This window comes from Anas acuta, chromosome 13, assembly GCF_963932015.1.
Source record: "Anas acuta chromosome 13, bAnaAcu1.1, whole genome shotgun sequence".
In the NCBI taxonomy this organism is placed as follows: domain Eukaryota; kingdom Metazoa; phylum Chordata; class Aves; order Anseriformes; family Anatidae; genus Anas; species Anas acuta.
Window position 1 is genome coordinate 2532353 of NC_088991.1, and position 22152 is coordinate 2554504.

Below are 22152 nucleotides of genomic sequence, written 5' to 3' on the forward strand. Positions count from 1 at the left end.
ACAGGTTTGCACCAGGCAGTCACTTTCTCCCACCTTTGCTCTGCATTTTGGCATCAACAAAACCAGCAGAAAAGCATCCCAGCTCTCTGTGCCAGTGCCAAACCCCACCCTGCTCAGCGGAGGCAATTACAGGAAATGTTTCTGTCCAGTCACTGCACCAGCTTGCCAGGGCTGAACATGCTCCAGCATTAGGGACATGAATACCCCCCAAAAGCTGTGGCTGCTGCCAGTGGGGCAGGCGATGGATCTATCACCACCCTGGCAGGGCAGCTGGAAATGGTGGCACCACACAGGGCGCTGTGGCGGCAATTTCGTGACAAGAAGCCTCGCTCACCCGTCTGATGCTCTTGCCATGCCTACCCTGCTACCCAACTTCAGTATTTTGTTTTATCCCATTTCTCACCCCTTTATTACTTTATTTAACACGGCAGGTGTTTTAAAGCTTTATTTTTTTGCAGTGAACACCTGTGTATGGTGGGGTGCCCTGGGGGGCGCACCTTCCCTCAGCCCTCCTCACGCAGCCCAGCCTCCCCTAAGGTGCAGGCCGCGCCTTTGACGCCGGGCACAGAACATCTTTTCCCTCAGCCTCGCTTCTGGAAGGGGTTCATATTCGCCCAGAAACACCTCTCCCTTCTGCATGAGAAAGGCGAGCACAGACAGAAACCCCTCAACATCCCTACATGAGGAAGAAGCGGGATCGTGCCGCGGGAAGTCCCGCCCGCCTCACGGGCGGCAGGCTCTCCGTCCGCGAACCACAGCACCGAGCCGCGCCCCTCCCCTCACATGACCGGTGGCGAGGCTCTTGCCGTGCCTGCCTCCCTCGCTTGCCCCTCGGTAGAGCTCCTAGGCTGGCAACATGGAGACGCGCCGGGGCCCTGCCGCCCTTCTCCCCCTCCTCCCCCTGCTGCTGCTGCTGGGCGCCTCCGGTAAGCGGGGGGGGAGGGTGAGGCATGTGACGCGGGCAGCGGCCGTGCGTGAGGGCCGGGGGCGGTCGCGCGCGCCTTCCCTCACCGGACCCCGGCTGAGGGGAGACGGAGGTGGGGGGGGGGCGCTTGGTACGGCCGTGGTGCCTTAGCCCCTGAGGGGCTGCGGAGGGACCGGGGGGAGGGGTGGGGTGCGGTCCCCGGGTGCCGCCCCCTGGGTGAGGAGCCTTCTCCTGACGCAGCTTCGGGCCGCTCCCTCGTAAGGGGTGTTGTAATACTTGTGCTTGCTTTTTTTTTTTCCTCCTCGCCAAAAATAAATGGTTCGTTCAAGTGGCGCTGATGCGGTTTTATATCTTTATAGCTGTGCGTTTATATATATATATATATATATATATTTGTTTTGTTTTGTTTTGTTTTTGAGGCGGGATCTCCCTCGCAGGCCACTCTGGAAGCATGGAGCATGCCACCCAGAGCTGTCCTGCTCTTGTGGAGCCGGCCTTCTCGCAGTGGCCTTGTCAGCTCCTGCTTTCTTCCCCTTGTTGGTTAATGCTCTACCTACTCTATTAAAAGGTCTTATGCCTAAATGCTAACTTCAGCAACTTTCTGCAGTTGCGTTAAGTGGCAGGCCTTACTACAGCTTCCTGGTTGAGTGGGTGCCTTTATAATACAAACAGCAAAGTGTGCGTATATGTATATAAATCACATCTTTATACCCTATATACATTCCTGTAAATGAATACACTGAACAATTTGTAAAAAGACAGGTTTGTCTCCCAATAAATGTAGCCTTCCTTTTTATTATCATGGGCTTTACTGTCTCCAGCACTGTTATGCAAGCAGAACACATGAGGAGGCAGTTTGATCCTTAGGTTTTGTGAAGAATAGCTCTTGTGCTATTGCTGCCTCTGTTTTCCAGATTACATATTATAAATTTAGCAATTAATGTAGTCCATTGCTATGCTAGTGCTTCTTGCCAAGTGTGTTAAGTTACCTTTCCATGCCTGACTTTTGATGCATCCTCTAATCAGTTATTTAACAGTAGAACATACACTTTATAAAGCAGGTTTCTTCTGTCATCTGGAAAGAAGTTGTGCTGGACAAAACATATTTTTCCAGTTGTTTTTAGTTGCTGTTGATGTAACTAAATAGGTCAGGGTGTGCAAGGTGCATGTGTGTGTTGGAATTATCTATGTTGGTCCAGTCTACCCCATGAAGTTGCTTACTGTAGGATTTCTCCATTTCTCTTTACTGTTGCACCTATGCAGAAATACACCCTTTGGAGAAGTTATTTGCGAGCTAATTTCTCTGTAAAGAAAACAGTCTGAGTGCTAGTTAACCCAATCCTTCTGATTAGGGCCCACTTTGTTCTGAGGATATTTTCAGTCTCTGTAAGTATTGCTGTCTCTTTGCTGCTGTCATTTGCTAACTCATAGCGCAAACAGAATGTCACACCTCAGTTACAGCATTCTATACTTGTGTGCCTTTTTATGAAGGTGAAAAAGATGTGCTGTGTAAAATAACATGGAAAAAAATTAAAAATAAAATCACAGCATTACAAAGCAAATTACTGAAGCATCATTATCAAGCTCCTTTTGATTTATACTGTTCTGGGGTTGTGGTAAAATAATTATGTCCTGCACATACCATTCATTATGGCTCAGCAGGGGTGTTTAAGACAGCAGGAGATGTGACCTATAGGTGTGTATATATGGCTGTCCTGGCTGGCTTGCAGTTGTTTCCAAAAACTTAAGGTTTGGCCTCGTTCCTTCTGAAATGAGAATGGGCAGTAATGCAGAGCTGGTGCTCAGGTACAGTAACAAATACCTCCTTAAACGAAGAGGGAGAGTTTTATATTTAGTGTTGCTGAAACTCTAAGCTGCTTCTTGGTAACAAGTGTGTGCTGTATGGGAGTGAATTGCAAAGCTGTTATCTCTTGGTTGCACCAAAGAGCTGTGTGCAAACCTTGCCTGGGAAGTAGATGCACTGCCTGTGTCTGTACAGTATGGGTGCTGTGGAGGTCTGAATTTTATTCAGTGATTAGGTGGCAGAGGAAAGTAAATATTATAAAATTTTGAGAAACAGCAAGTGTTGTGGATAACGGAAATAATATTCAGAACCATCTTTTGATTTACTGGATTGCATTCTCCTTTCCTTCAGTTACTTCCCAAGTCTAAGTATAAAGTTTTACATTTAGTTAGGGTGAGCATCTGTGCAGATACTGTATGGAGAACAACTTTCAAGTGCTGTAGAAAGATCTACAGGCTTCAATGGATCACACAGAAATGCCGCATACAGCAGATTATTGCAGGAAAGTGGAATGAATGGTAGCCCTAAGGATTTTCAGGAATAAAAGTCCCACTGTTTTAGTTTCTGGCGTCTCCAGGCAGCCATCCGTGAGCAACAAACTTCAAAGGTCTGCACAGAAAGGAGTTGCTTTCTTTGAGTTGTCTCCTCCTCCTGTTCGTACCTGGCAGTTTTTACATCTACCTAATACTGCTGGTTTTGGCAGGAGATGGGGAATAGGGTAGTTTATGAATATTTAGGTGTCATTTATCTTTAGTGTTTTTAAGTAGAAACTTCCAGAAACTTGAAAAATATCCTGAGAGAGTAATAGTTCCTGTTCTGTCAAAATTGTTTTTGTTCAAATCGATCGTCTGAAGGAATAATAGATTAAAATAGACAAACAGAGAAATTGTGTGATACAAAACATCTTCTGCTTCATTTTTAATGCCAGAATGGTGCTTCGTCCTTCTGACATAGTCTGTAATTGTTGTGAGAGCATTGTATAATTCTGCAGTGTTGAAGCTCTAGCTTCTACATGTTCTTAGATCTCACTCCAGATTCAGCAAGCAACGTTTCCTGCTCTCCCAGCAATGCTCATGCTTCCAGTTGCCAATGCTGCCCTTCCCTTGTGCTGAAGCTGTTACACCAAGCCATCACAGTGATACCAACTTTCCCTGATGGTAGAGGGTTCAGGTGAGCTACTACGGGCTGTGTTGCTGGAGGCAGTAGCCCGAAGTTCTGGTGTACCCTTTCAGCTTTTAAGGGAGGGAGGACATGCTTTTGAGACCACACACTGAGTGCTGTTGAAGGCTGATCAGTCATTGATCAGAAAAGTATTGGTTAGCAAAACATGCATGCAGTGAGGGCAGGAGGAAGCAAGCTCGCTGTGCAACAGAACCCAAGTTTTGGTTGTGGGTTTTAATTTCCTGACAATGACTGAGGAGGGTAACATGAATAGGAAGGTTGCTTCTGTTAGAATGGTAGAGCCCATATTAGTAGGTCAGAAAAAAAATCAAGTGTGACTGTTAGCAACGAGTAGCTTTTTTATGGCTCTTTCAGCTTATTGAATCACAGAATCATCTATGTTGGAAGAGATCTCCAAGATCACCTAGTCCAACCTCTGACCTAACACTAAGAAGTCCTCCGCTAAACCGTATCACTAAGCTCTACATCTAAACATCTTTGAAAGACCTTCAGGGACGGTGACTCCACCACTTCCCTGGGCAGCCCGTTCCAATGCCTAACAACCCCTTCGGTAAAGAAGTTCTTCCTAATATCCAACCTAAACCTCCTCTGGTGCAACTTTAGCCCATTCCCCCTCGTCCTGTCACCAGGCACGTGGGAGAATAGACCAACCCCCACCTTGCTACAGCCTCATTTAAGGTACCTGTAGAGAGTGATAAGGTCACCCCTGAGCCTCCTCTTCTCCAGGCTGAACAACCCAAGCTCCCTCAGCTGCTCCTCGTAAGACTTGTTCTCCAGACCCCTCACCAGCTTAGTCGCCCTTCTCTGTGCTCTCTTGAGCACCTCCATGTCCTTGGGCCCCCCCCGTGAGCGGCCCAAAACTGAACACAGTACTCGAGGTGCGGCCTCACCAGAACCGAGTACAGGGGGACAATCACTTCCCTAGCCCTGCTGGCCACACTGCTTCTGATACTAACCAGGATGCTGTTGGCCTTCTTGGCCACCTGAGCACACTGCTGGCTCATATTCAGCCGACTATCAACCAATACTCCCAGGTCCTTCTCTGCTTAGGCACTGGAATAGGCTGCCCAGGGAGGTGGTGGAGTCACCATCCCTGAAAGTCTTCAAAAGACGTTTAGATGTAGAGCTTAGGGATATGGTTTAGTGGGGACTGTTAGTGTTAGGTTAGAGGTTGGACTCGATGATCTTGAGGTCTCTTCCAACCTAGAAATTCTGTGATTCTGTGATTTCCAACCACTCATCTCCCCGCCTGTAGCTCTGCTTGGGGTTGTTGTGCCCTAGGTGCAGGACCCGGCACTTGGCCTTGTTGTACTTCATACAGTTGACCTCAGCCCATTGTCCAGGCTATCCAGATCCTCCTGCAGAGCCTTCCTACCCTCAAGCAGATCGACACACGCACCTAACTTGGTGTCATCTGCAAACTTACTGAGGGTGCACTCAATCCCTTCATCCAGATCATCGATAAAGATGTTAAAGAGGACTGGCCCCAGTACTGAGCCCTGGGGGATGCCACTAGTGACTGGCCTCCAACTGGATTTGACTCCATTCACCGCGACTCTTTGGGCCCGGCTACCCAGCCAGTTTCTAACCCAACAAAGCGTGCGCCAGTTCAAGCCAAGAGCAGCCAGTTTCTTGAGGAGAATGCTGTGGGAAACGGTGTCAAAAGCCTTACTGAAGTCCAGGTAGACCATATCCAACAGCCCTTCCCTCATCCACCCAGCATGTCACTTTGTCACAGAAGGAGATCAGGTTCGTCAAGCAGGACCTGCCTTTCATAAACCCATGCTGACTGGGCCTTATCACCTGGTTGCCCTGCAAGTGCCGCGTGATGACACTCAAGATAACCTGCTCCATGAGCTTCCCTGGCACTGAGGTCAAACTAACAGGCCTATAGTTCCCCGGGTCAACCTTCTGGCCCTTCTTGTAGATGGGCATCACGTTTGCTAGCCACCAGTCAGCTGGGACCTCCCCCGATAGCCAGGACTGCTGATAAATGATGGAAAGCAGCTTGGCCAGCTCCTCTGCCAGTTCTCGCAGTACCCTCAGGTGGATCCCATCCGGCCCCATCAACTTGCGCACATCCAAGTGCCGTAGCAGGTCACCAACCATTTCTTCATGGATAGTGAGGACCACATCCTGCTCCCCATCCCCTTCCACCAGCTCAGGGTACTGGGTATCCAGAGAACAACTGCTCTTGCCGCTAAAGACTGAGGCAAAGAAGGTGTTTTCTTCTTTGCACTTCAGCCTTTTCCTCATCTCTCGTCACTAAGTTTCCCCCCACATCCAGTAAACGATGGAGATTCTCCTTAGTCCTTCTTTTTGTGTTGATATATTTATAAAAACATTTTTTGTTATCCTTAATGGCAGTAGCCAGATTGAGCTCCAGATGAGCTTTGGCCTTTCTAATTTTGTCCCTGCACAGCCTCGCAACATCCTTCTAGTCCTCCTGAGTGGCCTGCCCTCTTTACCAAAGATTATATACCCTCTTTTTATAAACCCTCTTTTTTCTCCTAAGCTCAAGCCATAACTCTGTTCAGCCAAGCCAGTCTTCTTCAGCACCAGCTCGTCTTTGGGTGTGTAGGGACAGACCATTCCTGAGCCATTAAGATTTCCTTCTTGAATAAGTCATTTAATGAGCTGATTTAAAGTGGTTGGTGAATTTTCTTCCAGGAAAATGTAGGTAACAGAGGGACAACAACAATTTGTGTAATGAGAGCAGGGTGCACATTTATGTGCCTGCTCTTGACAAATAGAGTATGGCCTCAGTTACTTGACATGATAGGTAAATGATCTTAACAGGTATTATGCTTTGTCAGGTAGGGTAGTGTATTTGCTGCCGCCATCGAAGCTAAAACTCTTTGATATTTATTGCTTCAAGTTCAAAACAAACCACGTCCAAACCCTAATTTACTGCCTTGTTCTTAGCCAGAAACATTCTTAGAACACAATAGCTATGTGAAGGTGATAACACTAATAAATCACTGGTGTGGTATCGAGCACAATTTCCCGTGCTTTGGAGTGGACTTTTGTCCAAGCTCTGCCTTGGATACTTTTACCGGTGTGCCAGTTTAAGCTTGTCAGTGTATGTAGAGTTTTGAATTCTAGACAGCATCAACAACGGAAGCCTGCAGTTTAGTGTTGTCACAGCCAACTGGCTTGTGTACTGAACTTGGTATTGCTGCTAGAGGAGAGAACCTGTATGGGGCTGGGAGGAAATTCTCTAATATCGAAGTACAACATGAAGCTAGTTGTGAACTATTGTTGTGTGTTAGAGGATGAAGAAACTCAGATGGCTGTTGAAGAGAACTGTGTGGTCATAGTTACTGTGTGTTTAAGGAAGTTTGCCTGATAAACATGAACCTGAGGTTAGTCAGGATTGATTCTTTTGATCCTTCTGATCTGTCTGTTCTGTGGCAGACTAGAAATTGCAGACAAAAGCAAATGAAAACTGACTATGGGGAAATCCCTCTGTTGAGAGTCAGCCTGGGTTAAAAATCCAGCAACTATAAAAAGTTCTCTTAGATCTTAAATGGAATTTAACTTCCATGTCCCTTGAGCCAGAAATTGTGGAAACACAATGAAGGCACGCCAGTGTCTTTTCTTAGAGGTCAACTTGGGTTGTAGCATTGATGAAACATGTAAAATAGTTTGGAGATTGGTCTACAAGCACTACTTTGTTTCAAATGTGGTGTTTGTGCAAGTCAATTTATGCAGTTTCAGTTACCAGAAAGCGAATGCTGATTTGGACTATTAGTTTTCGTCAGGTAAGTAGACTATAAAACATCCTCTCAATTTCTGTCTAGCCTTGATTATGTCATGGTGGGCTTCCTAGTTTTTTACATTTGTCAGAAATTCAGTGACTCTGATTGTCTCGCAAATTTAATCCAGTCCTGAAATAATTTACCCTACTACTTTATAATGAATCATTCTCCTAAGTGCTTCTAGAAAATGAAGTAAAATCTGTCTTACTAGCTAATAATCCTATTTTACAGGGTTTCTCCAGTCCTATGCAGTGGAAGTAGATGTAAAGGATGCCTCTAACGTTACGTGCTTGTATGCACAATGGATGATGAAATTCTTGATAAAATATGAAACAAACAGTAGTGATTATGTAAGTATCTGAAGCTAACTTTCATTGAGAAATGCATTTTGCCTTGGATAAAACTTTTAAGTACTCTCTTATATTTAGTTTGTTGATTTTCTTGATGAAGTCAGTTAAGAATACTCCTAAACATGCATAAGCTCTCAGTTAATAATACAAATAACTGACAAGTGCCCTATTGCATTTATGTAGAAGGCACAGTGGTCAGACTTGGTGGGGTTTGTTTATCAATGTAGCAGTGTTCTTAACACAAACAGTAAATGCTCAACATAGCTGAGGTTTTCATCCTAGTGAGATTTGTACTTTTGTACTCAAATCTGATGTGGCTCCTCCCTGATACCCAACTCACATAGGTTATTGTACAAAATTGTGAAAAAGAACATTGCGCAAGATTATTTTAGCCTATTCCCAGGACGTTTGTAATACCATCACGGGGAAGAATTGTTATCTGAAAACATTTAAAACTTTTTTTCTTCTAGAAAAATGCAAGTTTGGATTTGCCATCTACCGTGACACACGATGGAAGTGTCTGTGGCAATGACACACAAGCTGCACTTCTGGCAGTACAGTTTGGAGGTGGTCACTCTTGGAGTGTTAACTTTACAGAAACTAATGAAACTTACCAGGCTGACTTTATCGTGTTTACCTACAACACCAATGATGCTGCTGTATTTCCTGATGCTAAAAGAAAAGGTAGTATCCAGTGTGGAATCTTGCTTACAAAACAGTCTCAGGTCATATCTCACCTACCTGACCTTGCTAGGCTTTTTTCAAAATTTTAAGTATTAAAAGTGTATCTAGTGACTTTGCTGTGTGCTGCCCAACTGTTGCTTAGAGTACTTGCATGCTGGATAAGAATGCTGACTATTTAGCTTAACTAAATCTAGTAGTGCCTTTAAACAGAAAGAAAAGGGAATGTTAACCATTTGAACAGCCTTGATTGGTGTGCTGCTAGTATATAACAAGTATATGGAAGACTTACTTGTTTGTGCACTATTTCACCTTCCACCTGGTGAAACAATGCAGTGTTGGGCTTTCTTTCTACTAATGCCTACTAATAATAGGATTTTTTTCTTGAAAAAAAAATAATAAATAGGTAAAAGAGTTCTCCTTTCTAATGACTTCTCTAGTTCTGGAAGCTTGGTTACTTCTCAGCAGTACGTAGCAGCTTGGGTCAGGACATGTGGGTAAAACATTCAAGAGATGTTAGGATTGTTAAAATTAAAAGAGAACTAACTGGAGTTATGTTTAATACTGTGGAATTATAGATAATGTGACACTGCCTATAAATGTAAACAAGGTATTAAAATATTTGTGCTTGTTTGTAGGACTGGTTACAGTTGTTGTAAAGGATTCTATGCATCCAATTCAACTAAATAATGTCTTCGTGTGTCATCATACTACCTCTTTTGAAGCAGAAAATGTAACGCAATTTGTCTGGAATATTACTATGCAGCCTTTTGTTCAGAATGGCACAATTGGTAAAACAGGTGAGCTTTTCAAATTGTGAGTGAGCATTTTTGTATTGCGTTTTAGTGCAGGGACCAAAGTCCTGTAATACAAAAAAAAATAATAATCCAACAGTTCTAAGATGTGCTATATTCATTAATGTATAAATATCCTTTATGCCTTTCCTTGTTCCTGGAAAAATAAATTAATATAGCAGATTTAGCTATACATGTATATTGTAAGGTAGATTGTTTTCATACCAAAGCAACAGACTAATAAAGTGTATTTCAGTAATCGGGGTATTAAACACTACAGAACTATTGTTGTACACTAGATCATTGGAGCTACAAGGTTTTTAACTCTCTGCCTTTTGTTTTCAGTGGTAGATTCTCTGCTTTTAAATAATACAGAGCCTGCTATAGCTTGTAGTCTCATAGCTCAACTAGTCAGAATAGACTAGCACATTATCCTGCTAACTACAGCTCAATAGGGTTGTTTACTTAGTTTGAAGCAAGTGTGAATCAATTTTTATAACCACCAAGAGTAATTATCTTTGTGGATGTGTTTCAGTTCAGTGTATCAGAAGTAGTATCGCTTGTGGTACATGGATTTAAAACTGTGGGCATTAATAAAATTTCTTAGAATACATTGTAGCAGTTAATTGCTTGTCATCCTGTGCCATAGGGCTGAGTTTTAAACTCTTGACTTGGGGATTAGCAGATTCCCAGTGGGCTTAGATTTCACCAGAGAAATTGGTATTTGTATCGAACTGACCTCTGGGTCATGAGACTTTAACCACCATTTCAATGCTGAAATTTGTGTTAAAACTTCTTTTCAGAGACTAGATGTCATGCTGATACACCCACTGCTGCACCTACTGTTGTGCCTACTGCTGCCAATGTAACTACCACATCCACCACCACTTCATCACCTGCTCCAACCACCGCTCCCAAACCTGTTGAGAAACCAGTCACAGGAAACTATTCTCTTAAATCTGGAAATAAAACTTGTCTTCTGGCTACTGTGGGGCTGCAGCTGAATGTTTCCCAAGACAAGGTGCCTCTCATATTTTAGAATCGTAGAAGAGTTTGGTTTGGAAGGGACCTTAGCAACTATACAGTTTCTACCCATCTGCCATGGGCAGGGACACTTTCCACTAGTCCAGATTGCTCAAAGCTGCATCCAACCTGGCCTTGAGCACTTCCAGGGATGGGGCATCCACAGCTTCTCCAGGCAACCTGTTCCAGTGTCTCACTACCTTCATAGTGAAGAATTACTTCCCTATATCTAATCTGAACTTGCCCTCTTTTAAGTTAAAAAACATTACCCCTTGTTCTATTACTACATTTCCTGGTAAAGAGTTTATACCATCTTTCTTGTAGGCTTCCATTAAGTATTGGAACACCACAGTAAGATCTCCTTGGAGTCTTCTCCAGGCTGAGCAACCCCAGCTCTCTCAGCCCCTCTTCGTAGGAGAGGTGCTCCGGTCTTCTATTCATTTTCTTGGCCCTCCTCTGGACCCGCTATCATAGGTCCATGTCTGCCTTGTGCTGGGGCTTGAGCTGAACACAGTGCTCCAGGTGGGATCTTAGGGGCAGAAACACCTCCTTCAACCTGCTGGCCGCACTTTTTATGCAGCCCAGGGTACAGTTGGCTTCTGCAAGTGCATGTTGCTGGCTTGTTTTGCATTTTCCATCCATCAGTACCCCCACATCCTTCTTTGTGGGGCTGACCTTTGCCAGCCAGTCTGTACTGGTGTTTGAGATTGCCCTGACCCCCGTGCATCACCTTGTACTTGGCCTTGTTGACATACTTGGCCCTGTTGAACCTCATGAAGAAGAGTAGAAAGGTTGTCCAAACTGTTTCTCAGTGTACATGATGCCTCTCTGGCATCAAAATAGTTCTGAGGCATGATATGTAATTAGCTTCAAAATCTTACCTGCATTAAACTTAACTGGTTACTGGAACCATCTCTAACGTCATTAAAGGCCTGTAACTTTCTTGGCTTCTAGGACCCTGCAGACGCTGTCTTTTCCCCCAGAGGGAGCCAAAGCTAAGCTGTTGTTTTATGTGCACAAAAGAAACGCCCTGACCCTTTTTTTTTTTTTTTTTTTTTTTTTCTCAAGTCAGGATGAGATACCACAGGGCAAGTTGTTTGTATTACCAGCATGTACATGTAACTCAAACAGCCTTGGTTAGGTAGTAGCCAGACTAGGACTTCATGTTGTCCTCTCCTTCATGACAAGTTCTTCTAGCTTGAGACTGCTGTTGGCTGAAATAATAAATTCCTGATATTAACTGAGCTCATTTGACATGGTATGTATTTCAGCCTCTTCTGATCAACATCAATCCGAAAACAACTAGTACGGACGGGACATGTGGGAACACATCAGCTACTCTGAAACTGAACGATGGAAACAGCACATTAATTGATTTCACATTCATTGTTGTAAGTAACTTCTTTTATTTTTTAACTAAGATTTAACTTTTAACAGTATTACATGATGAGCATTTTTGGTTTAAAAAAGAAAACACTTGTAACTTGCTGGTGGTAGGCTGCTCCCATATAGGAAGTGGAAGTGGCAGCTTACTGCCTCAAGACAAATGGATAACTGGGATAAAGTTGTGGGAAATGTAAGACTGGTAAACGTGATAGGCTTTGGAAAGCATGTGTTATTAAAATTAAAAATGCAGATTGGCACACTGACATTTGGTTCTTGCTTGTTAAACAGAATGCAAGTGCAAGTGTACGAAAATTTTATCTGAAAGAGGTGAATGTTACACTACTCAACCACCTGAATGGTTCTGGTAAGAAATAATACCTGCTTTAAAGCAAGTGTAAGCTTTAATTCTATGTCTATATTTATCATTTCCTTCTGAAATAAATGCTACTGGTGCTTACTGTTACTTCCTGCTTTTAAATCTTTTAAGTGGGTATGAACTAAGTATCAACCACAAATGGCTACAAAAGTTGCTCTAAACAACAGTGTAGGTTTGTTTTTTCCTAGGCTTCTGCTCATGGAGCCTCTTTTTGATAAATATAAATCAGGTGGGCTTCTGTATCACAGTTCTCAGTGAAATATTTTTTTGAGGTATGAGATAACTGTCGTGTCCACTGTAAAGCTCTTTGTCTTTCTTGATCCATCTAGATTCAGCTCCTTAGTCTTATGAATGAGTTAGCATCTTTCTTGCATTTAAAGTGTGCGTGCAAATTCCCTTTGTTTTTTTCTTCCCCTTTGTTTAGTCATTTTAAATGCAGATAACAACAACTTCAGCAAGTGGGATGCTTTCCTTGGTAATTCCTACATGTGTCGAAAAGAGCAAACTCTCGAGATTAATGAAGATCTTCAAGTACATACTTTTAATCTATGGGTTCAACCATTCCTCGTGAAGGAAAACAAGTTTGCAATAGGTAAAAGTTCTTTCTTTTTATTTGATTGTTTTTTTTTGCAATAACTCTTGCAATGCTTGCAAAATTCCTACTTGCTAAAAAGTACTAGAGCTGGACATAAGTACTTTGCTTTTGAAGCTCTTGTCCCACTGGTTTGGTTTTTTTATATACATGGAATGAATTGAACTTCTGAGACTGACATTCCAGTTCAATGAAGACTCTCAGCTTTGTTCTCATTATTTGAAGAAAAAAAACAGTCTGCTAGTTATGTTGGTTCTCCCTGGATATAGAGATGCTGAAGAGGGACTTAGCATTGCCTTGCACAGTAGGTTAGAAGTTCTCCAATATCTTCTTGACATACATACAGCTTTTTGTAGCTTAAATATATAAGAACATGAGATAAAACTTCAGTGGAAGACATTCTTAACACCATTAGGCTTTTCTTTTCTTTAGACCTGTGGGTCTAAGGAATAGGAATGTTGTGGAAAAATGAACTGACAGACCTACTTTTGGAAACAGTCTTGAGTATCCAAGACCAAAGAAACAAACCAAAATGATTGTTTGCTGCACTATCCTGATTGTCTGGGGAAAACTGGAATGGCTTAAATGACCTAATTCTTAACCTTTAGCGTAGCCTGGTATTCAGACTGTGCTTCGTGATAATACTTGTAGATTAATCTGTAGGTAAATAGACTGGGTGCAGATTTTTTGAACTATTTTTCCTCTTTGTGAGAGGTAAGTAACCTGCCTAGATATAAACAGGGTAAGCAGTATTTACTGCAATACGCTGTATAGAGTTAGTTCCATTTTACGTTGTAGTTCCAGTTGCAGCTGGCTGCTGCTTCTTCCTTCTAGCTAGCAATTTCATCTCACTGTAACGTCTCTATTCTACATAGGTTTTCAAAACCAAATCCAGGTGTTACTTTATTCTTAATCAGTAAATGTACCAGACTTGCCTTAAGCATGAAATAGGTAAGCCTGGTTTTGTCTTAGCAGTAGAAGAATGGCTGATCCATTTTCTAGTACAGACCTTGTGTACATGAAAACTTGTACAGCAGGACAGTTCCTTTAGTTTGTTAGCTTATCAAATGTTCCAAATGATTATAAGGATTAATATATGCTAGTAATACCCATGTGACCTCTACAGTTCTTTCTCTCTTAGTATAAAGATATATATATAATAATACTTGATTTTGAGCATCTTCATATTAAGGAAAATAGATTTTTATACCACACTTGGCAAGTATTTATTCCTTGTTGCAAGTATTTATTCTTTATTTATTCCTTGTTGCAACCTTTCTCTCATCTACAGCCCAGGAGTGCTCGCTGGATGATGACACCATTCTAATCCCAATTGTAGTTGGTGCTGCACTTGCTGGCTTGATTGTCATTATAGTGATTGCTTATATAATTGGCAGAAGAAAAAGCTATGCTGGATATCAAACTTTGTGAATCTAAATGTAATCACTGTTCTGATTTCACTCTAAATGAAGCAAGTGCAAGTCCAAAAAAGCCCCAAACCTTAGGACTAAGTGCTAGCCACGGCTAATTGGAGTTGGGAAACAAAGGGAGAATGTTTATCCCAGATGAAGCAGAACTACGTTCTTAGTTTTCCTGCTTTGGAGAAGACGACGTGGGTTTCATAGCTGTTCTGAAGATGTTCAGATACCACTATTGGATACATTGCTAGGCTGAGTATTTTATTTTGGAAGAAAAACCACTGAAGTGTTTAGGATTCATTTCCACTTTTTACAAATTGTAGCCTGAAACTAGAACACCTTCCAAACTGATGTGCATTGGGCAGTTCCCAGGATTGCATAGGATATGTACTTGCTTCTCCCTTCTGTGTTCCTTACTTGTCATAATTGTCAGTTAAGTTGACAGCATTAGTCACTATGTTGACTCACGTAGTACTTACGGATTGTATGATGCCCAGTAATAACTTTGTTTTTCATAGAGTTGAACTTCAGGCTGATAATTAAGTGGTGTTTTGAAGTGGCAGCAGTAACTTACTTAGCTTTGATGGAGTTTGAGTACTTTACTCCTGCCTTGGTGGTTTCAGGAACCATTCCCATACCCTGGCTATACAAACAATGTGGGTAACGTATGCTTGCCAGGTGGTTGATGTGTTGGAAGATTTCAGTGCAGTTTCCAAATGCGTTCCAAAAATAAAAAAATATTCTGTTAGGCACTGAATTCTTCATCAATTCTTCATCAGTTTTATACCTTGCCAATCTCCTGAAATAATTCAACTGAGGCAGATTTCTGCTAAAATCATGCAGGCTTTTTTTTTTTTTTTCCTGGAATCAGTTTATAGGGAATAACTGGTCTAAATATTCCAGAACTTTAAAGTGCACTTAACTTTATATCATACCTTGCACAGAACTGGTCTGTCTTGTTGCTTTGAATTACCATTGTTTAAAGATGCTTTAATTTAATGAGCCAGTATCTGTTGCTGCAACTTGAGCTGTCTTTAAATCTTCATCTTGAATGGTTCTGTGCTAATCAAAATCCATATAACAATTGTCTGCCTTTGGCATCCTCAGTGTTTAATGTACTTTGTGTTTGATTGTTTGCTGTGTACCATTTATTACCGTTAAGAATGCAAAAGCTAAACAAGTTTGAGATAGACCAATTACACCTATTTTTCCTTGCTTTGTGGAAAGGCTAACTAGCTTAAAAAATGCAGTGCAAACGGACTGTTCTTAAGCTGCAGCTCTGTCAAGTCTAACCCTTGCTGCACTTTTTTTTTTTCTGGCCTCCTTGTGCTGCATTTTTTACTGCATGGAAAAAAAACTATTTTTCTAAAATGTGTGACCTTTTTGCATGTGTCATAACATGAGCTGCCTAAACTAGTCATTTAATGAGCATAATGTCTCCTCTTTAGAATGAGTTCAGCTTGCATCAAAGCTGGTTTAGTATTTTATTAGTGTTTTCTAGGCTTGTAGAGATGTCTGTGGCATGTTTGTGTACAGATTTTTTCTGAAAGTATATTTCATAGACTTATTTGATGAAAACAGTTTTACCTTGACACTAGCTAAGGAAGCAAAAATGGGTGGATAAAGCTTACTATAGCTTGTAGTCTGCAGCTTGAATTTTGCATCAGTTACTGCATCATTTCAATGAAAGTGGGGAAATACTATCAGTTTAATCTCAAAACAGGCTTCAAGACTTTACATTTTAATTAAAAACAAAATCAAATAGTGGATCTAATAACTTAATCATATTAATATATCATTAAATGCGGAAGTTCCTATAGATTTTTAGCATTTTCCTGACTGAAGTTCATTGTCACCAGTTATACCTGCATTTCTGTTATGGAGTAGTCACCGCACTGTATTCATCTGATCATGTGCATTTTTGATCTCCGCACGATTTCCAAGTGACAAAATAGAAGATCAGTGCAAACTGCTCCTAAAATCCAACAAAACTAAATGCACCTTTGCAAAAACCTGGAGCTTGATCTTTGTTTGCAACTATACTGGCTGAGAGATTGAAGTGCTCCTAGACCGATGTGCAGATAACTGGTTCAAAAAACATCTAAGTTTCACCTGACTGCCTGTTGTTATAAAACCACTAGTTTTCCTGTATGTATTGATCCACAGGGAATTGTCAACCCTGCTCAACATGTGCTCTAAATAATAAAGATTGTTCTGTTTATTAAGGAAACTTGTTCATATTTTTTAACCGATTTGAAAACAGACATCTTGTATTACCTTTTTTAAAAGAAAATAAAGGAGTAAGGCCAACTTAATCAGTCTACATCTGAGATTCTGTTATGTAACTTGTGAAGGTGCTCCTCAAAGAGTCCTCAGTTGCCTGTGTCTTAATGCTTTGTTTTGTAGCACATTCTGCAGTGTGCTTGGGTACAATCCTCTAGCAGAAGACAGCTTGAGAACTAATTGAGATACTGTGTCCCATTCATCATTTGAAATTTACTTGTAAACTCTTTCGGCAATTGTTGCTCCTTCCAGATAAGATGCCATTACAATTTCATTTTTGCTAGCCATCTTAAACTGGTGTACAGTTGTGAGTAGTTCATTTTTGTTTGTTTGTGTGTTTGTTTAACTTGCCTTGGAAAATGAAGTAAGTCCCAGCATTTAGCAAGAGTGGGAAAGCATTAGGGACTCTTCAGGGAGCTGGTTAGCAGCTTCATCCTCTAAGGCAGAAGCTATGTTGGTCCTCTCTGTGCTGACAGTTCTGATAACAGTACTACTAAGCACTTTGGCTTTTTCTGCATTAAGAGAGACACTAGTCTTCTCTTTACTATACCTCTTGCTGGCCTGTGTTGTGAACTCCATGGTGATATGATGGGAGGAAAAAGTACAGTCTAATCACACACCCTTTCTTCTTGATTCTAGCCTGCATTGCATATGCTATCATTACATTAAAGCTATCTTCACATCTGCTACTTAAAGACAAAATAATGTTAGTACCTTCTGAAATGTAAGCTGAGGTCAGCTGAAGCATTTTAATGTGAACAAATATTTTAATAGGATCTCGTTAAAGAGCTTAGCAGTTTCTGTTCCTGAAGCTGTAAATCAAAGTAAACTTAAACTATGATGAGACTGCAGGCATCAAACTGCCATCACCTTGTCAGTACATGTCAGTCTGGCTGAGTCTGACAAATCTTGAAACAAGCAGCAATTACTGTTGTCCTATAAAAAGTTTTCTTATCTTGACTGTAATTATATCTCCAGTATTGCTCTCTATCCTGGAGACTTGCAGTTGGTAACTGGTCACTGGAAGCCTGGTTGTACAAAGGGTATACAATACTGATAATTCTTTATATAGTAATACACAGCTGCTTTTCAACAACATGTATCATAGAATTATGAATCTGTTAGTATGATGTTTGGGAAGGGAGACTATTGCTACCGTATTTTGGGGAGGGAAGAGGAGGACAAGGTTTTCTGGATGACTGTCTTAATGCCCTGATGGGAAAAGGTTAACTGTTCTAAATAATTAGAGGGTGCTTATAGTATTAAATATTTCTGTTGAAATGCATTTCTTTTTCAAACTTGCCCTTTTTCTATTTAGCTGAAGACTGCAGCCCAGAGGTGGACAACTTCATTGTACCCATAGCAGTAGGAGCAGCTCTGGGAGGATTAGTTGTCCTAGTACTTATGGCTTACTTTTTTGGCCACAAGAAACACCGTAATGCCGGATACGAGCAATTTTAAAATGGGAAAGTTTAACTTTTTGAAGCAAATTAATAAAACTGAACTCTAAAGACTCAGAACAGCAGCTTGCTTGCACAGTCAGACAAATTATAGGTTAAAACTAGCACCTGGCTAAGAACTGATGTGGAATTTATTGTCATGGTTTATGTTTGAATTTTACGACGTGCAGAGATTGTGTTCTAGTTCTCAGTCAACTGATGAATTAATTTCAGTTCTTCTAAAATACTACACTTCAAATTTCAGAATTGTGAAGACATGCAGTGGCATTATAAGACAAACAGTTTTGTTCTGGTCTGTGGAAACAGCATTTAATGTGTGTGCTTGTGGATGTTGAATGTTAATGTATATAATCTATCATGCACTGCAGTTTGTTTTAATTAGTATTGACTGTGCCTTATATACAGATTACTAAATATGAAAACTGTGCTTTAAGATTTCTGTCTTTTAGCTTAAAGATGCTGTGGTAGTAGTCCTTGAAAAGTTTTTGCAGCTGATGAATGCTTCCTTTTAAAAAGTAAAAATAATAAACACTATGGTGTTCTCCATTGCATAGCCTATACCAATAGAAACATTACAAAGTTTTGGGCTATTAGTTGCATCTCATGATTGGAATTTAAAAGGGAAGCTAGCTTTTTATACCAAGGCTAAAAGTCTTGGTAGCCAAAAATTTCACTGTGCTGGACTGTGAGTGAGCTAAATCAAGACAGTAAACTTCCCATAACTAAGGCTGATTGACACTCAAATGGTTTAAATATCCACTTAAGACAATAGCTGATAACTTTTGATAAAGCATTGAGTGTGTGCATGATGCATATTCTGCTCTAAAACTTGAATACATTCTAAAATAAACTTAAGCAAAAAGGAAATTTCTAAGGAGATGCTTTAAGAGCCCCAAAGCCGAGCACCATCACAGTGATGAAGCAGGATGCTGATGCTGAATCTCACTGAACATACCATTTCTCAGCGCCACGTGAGTGGAGCCCAGCCCTCTCTTGAAATGGGTGAAGAATGCTAAGCTCTGCTTCCGCGTGTGCTCCAGGCTGCGTTTGGAACAGAATCCCAGCTGTGTTTGCTGATACTTGCATGAGTGTTTGTGTGAGGAGTTGGTCGCATACTTTCCACCTGGTGTGTTGAGAAGCACTGCAGTGTCACAGCTGTCTCCTCTCTTCTGTTGATTTCAGTAAGGTCTGCCTAATTCTCAGCTGATAATGGTAACCCTTTTCTTGTACTTGAATTGAAAATAAATAAAGTTACCCACCCAAAAAGAGCGTCCCTCAGTATTTTCCGCTCAGTGCTTTCAGCATTTGACTCTTGGCTGCCTTTTGAAGTCTCCAGTAAGTTTCTACTTTCAGTTACTTCCCTGGCTCCTCTGTTATCTCTCCATGTCTGAAGCCTGGAGCAGTGTTGGTGATCTGAGGGTTTGGGAAATCGCTTGGACAAGACAGCAGTATACCAGTCTGTTTTATGTTGCTTTATTGCTGTTAACTCAGCTGTAATTAGCCAGGTGTAATTAGCTAGCGCATGCTCAGGCTACAGTCCTGTCTTCATGTTTCTAGTATATCTAAGGAGACGGTGCACTAAAGCAAGATGAAAGCTAATGTACAAATCAGGAGTATTTTATCTATTTTACAAAGCAATGTGCATAGTATATATGTTTAAAGAAATACGTCTTTATCAATTTTTTACTTAATGGTGATGTTACTTCAAATGTATTATTTACATAATACAGTAATATGTATTAAAAAATGTAAGCATCTGCTTGTTCCTTGCTGTACTTGGATTCTAATGCTTGGTTTCCTTCACTAATTTGTTCTCCTTTGCTTTTCTTTTTTTTTTTTTTTTTTTTGGTTCGTTTGTTTTTTTGTTCTTTCTGCAGCCGAAGAATGCCTTGCTGATTCTGACCTGAACTTTCTTATTCCCATCGTGGTGGGCATAGCACTTGGCTTCCTTATTATTCTTGTCTTTATATCTTATATCATTGGAAGAAGGAAAAGTCGTACTGGCTATCAGTCTGTATAATCTCTTAGTTCCGTCTCTGCTGCCACCCCTCCTGCTCTTCTTTTCCCAGACTCACTGATCTACCCCTAAAAAAGAAAAGTTCATAGTTTATTAAAAACAACCCACATGCATCATGACAGAATAACTTGCCATGATATAAATTGGAAATTTATTTGAAGTCCCTGTATGGTTTTGGAGAAAGTAAATGTTCTGAGGACCGTAGGACTGAGCAGAGTTGATATGTGCACAAATGAGAAATGTGATTATTTTGACTACAGACAACATCTAAGAGACTTTTTCTGTTGTTTAATCTTTTTATACGAGAAAATTTCTAGTTGTGTACAGCTTATCTCAGATAATGCTGAAGCTAAAACCATGTGATAATTAAAGGTATGAAAAAGGTAGAAAACGTAGAAAAGGATTGTACACGCTGTGGGAGAAGACTACCAAGATCTTAAGACTTATAGTTGGAGCTTGGCTTATGGCTGTTGTCTTTTCTCATCGCTTTACAGCTTTTTCTTGTGAACCAGTCTGAATTTCCTGTTCCTTCTGAATGTAAAGGTAATACCTGGCATCACTAGTAAATCAACCTAATACGAGAACAGCTTATTCTTCTGGTAAATCCACGTGTTTAAGACCAGTATGAAGAAGTTGGTTGCTAACGTGTGTGCAGTGGCTTTGCACTAGCATGTCTGTGCACTAAGATAAGTCCTGGTGAATTTCCAGTACTCAGAGAAGTCAGCAGCTAATGTTTTTAATGTTTTTAATGTGTTTTCCTTCTTGCTCTGAGCCCAGTTGTGAAATAAGGATGGGAGGGTGGTGCTTCACTGGCAGCACCTTGTCTCAGTTTCGATTCTGTGCACAGAGGAGAAACCTTGCAGCCTTTCAGCCCTGCTCCATATGAGGCTTGGCTGTTCTGAGCACTGACTGAGAGCACGGCTTTTTCAGAGGTTCCTGCAGCTCCATTAGAAAACTTGCATGGATTAGTAGGGGTTCACTGAAAAGCTGCAGTCTAGGAATGTGTTTATAGGATTAATCTGGCTTTAACCTTCTAGTTATTACACACTCAAAAATGTTTAGCAGTGTAAGGGCACAAACTTTATAGTATGAGAAATGCTGACCATAAAGCAGAACCTTCAAATATATTTCTGTATATACATACATACATATATATATATATATATATATACACACATACATGCGTACACTAAAGAAAGTGACTTCTGAAGGAAAAAACATCTGAGGTTGCTTTCTTTGTTACTTCTTTTGTAGTTTTGTTCTGTATCTAACCTGTTTCAAAACAGAAGCTAGACATTTGATGTTGAATTAGTCTTTGCTCCCACTAGGTTCATGTTGATAGATGACAGAAGCCTCTTTCAGCTTCTTTGGTCCAGCAAGGCAAAAGCCTTTTGCAGTTTGTGAACCCTGTTCCCATTTTCTGTGGGTGATTTGAGAGCTGCTAGGTCTGCAGAGAGGTGCTGGTGGCTTGCAGTGTGGTGTTCAGTAAATCTGCTTACTGCTTAGTGCACTGCACCTCTACCTATGCCATGAGGAGGGCACCTTCAATAACTCATCCATAAAGGAGACAGTCAGGAACATTGTTTAGTAGCTCACGTCTGTTCGGGGAAGGGAGATTGCTAATAAGTTAGTGCTGATTGAGAAATACCTGTGTGTTCAGTTATTTCTGTCCTCAGTGTGACCAAACCTAAGCTCCACCTGAGTCTGACATAGCTGACTTTTACGCTGCAATGGGTCCTGGAACCGAGCTGTCTTCTTTTTTTTTTTTTTTTTATTTTTTTAACGGAGTATAATTTTTAATGCTGCTGACTCAGATTGGGTTTCAGTTTTGATTGTCATGGTCTTTTATGTTGTATCTTTGCTATCACAATACCTGATCTACCTGCCAGAGCTGAACAGTGAATTATTTTGAGGCTGGCAATTTCTGCATAACATCTGCTTGTCGAGGGGCATCGCTTCTCTGCTGCCAGAAGGTGGATTCCAGCCACGGCTTCATGCTTAGGTTGCAATTTTGCATCGCTTTTTTGCATCACATTCTAGGTTGTTTTATTAAAATGTGGTGAACTCCTGGTTGCACACACACATATATTTTATATATGT

At 41.1% G+C, this 22152-nt stretch overlaps 1 protein-coding gene across 3 annotated transcripts; it reads left to right on the forward strand.

The window, feature by feature from the left end:
- Positions 1-764: 764 nt before the first annotated feature.
- Positions 765-21171, forward strand: LAMP2 (lysosomal associated membrane protein 2). 3 transcript variants are annotated; one of them, XM_068697314.1, is made up of 9 exons: positions 765-926; positions 7904-8022; positions 8493-8706; positions 9342-9503; positions 10301-10518; positions 11792-11911; positions 12195-12270; positions 12707-12874; positions 19913-21171. In XM_068697314.1, the coding sequence occupies exons 1-9, from the start codon at positions 857-859 to the stop codon at positions 20053-20055; spliced, it is 1290 nt and encodes a 429-aa protein (XP_068553415.1). In that variant the 5' UTR covers positions 765-856; the 3' UTR covers positions 20056-21171. The 3 variants fall into 3 exon arrangements, with proteins under 3 accessions (XP_068553415.1, XP_068553414.1, XP_068553417.1); XM_068697313.1 differs by lacking the exon at positions 19913-21171 and adding an exon at positions 17894-19301 and having other exon boundaries at positions 766-926; XM_068697316.1 differs by lacking the exon at positions 19913-21171 and adding an exon at positions 14166-16607 and having other exon boundaries at positions 766-926.
- The last annotated feature ends 981 nt before the right edge of the window (positions 21172-22152 follow it).

What these genes read in the sequence shown, in the direction of transcription:
- LAMP2 (XM_068697314.1), top strand. Translation starts at nt 857, where the DNA reads ATGGAGACGCGCCGGGGCCCTGCCGCCCTTCTCCCCCTCCTCCCCCTG. An exon ending in TGGCACAATTGGTAAAACAG is followed by an intron (nt 9,504 to 10,300) that starts GTGAGCTTTTCA and finishes ACTTCTTTTCAG; the next exon opens with AGACTAGATGTCATGCTGAT. An exon ending in TGAATGTTTCCCAAGACAAG is followed by an intron (nt 10,519 to 11,791) that starts GTGCCTCTCATA and finishes TATGTATTTCAG; the next exon opens with CCTCTTCTGATCAACATCAA.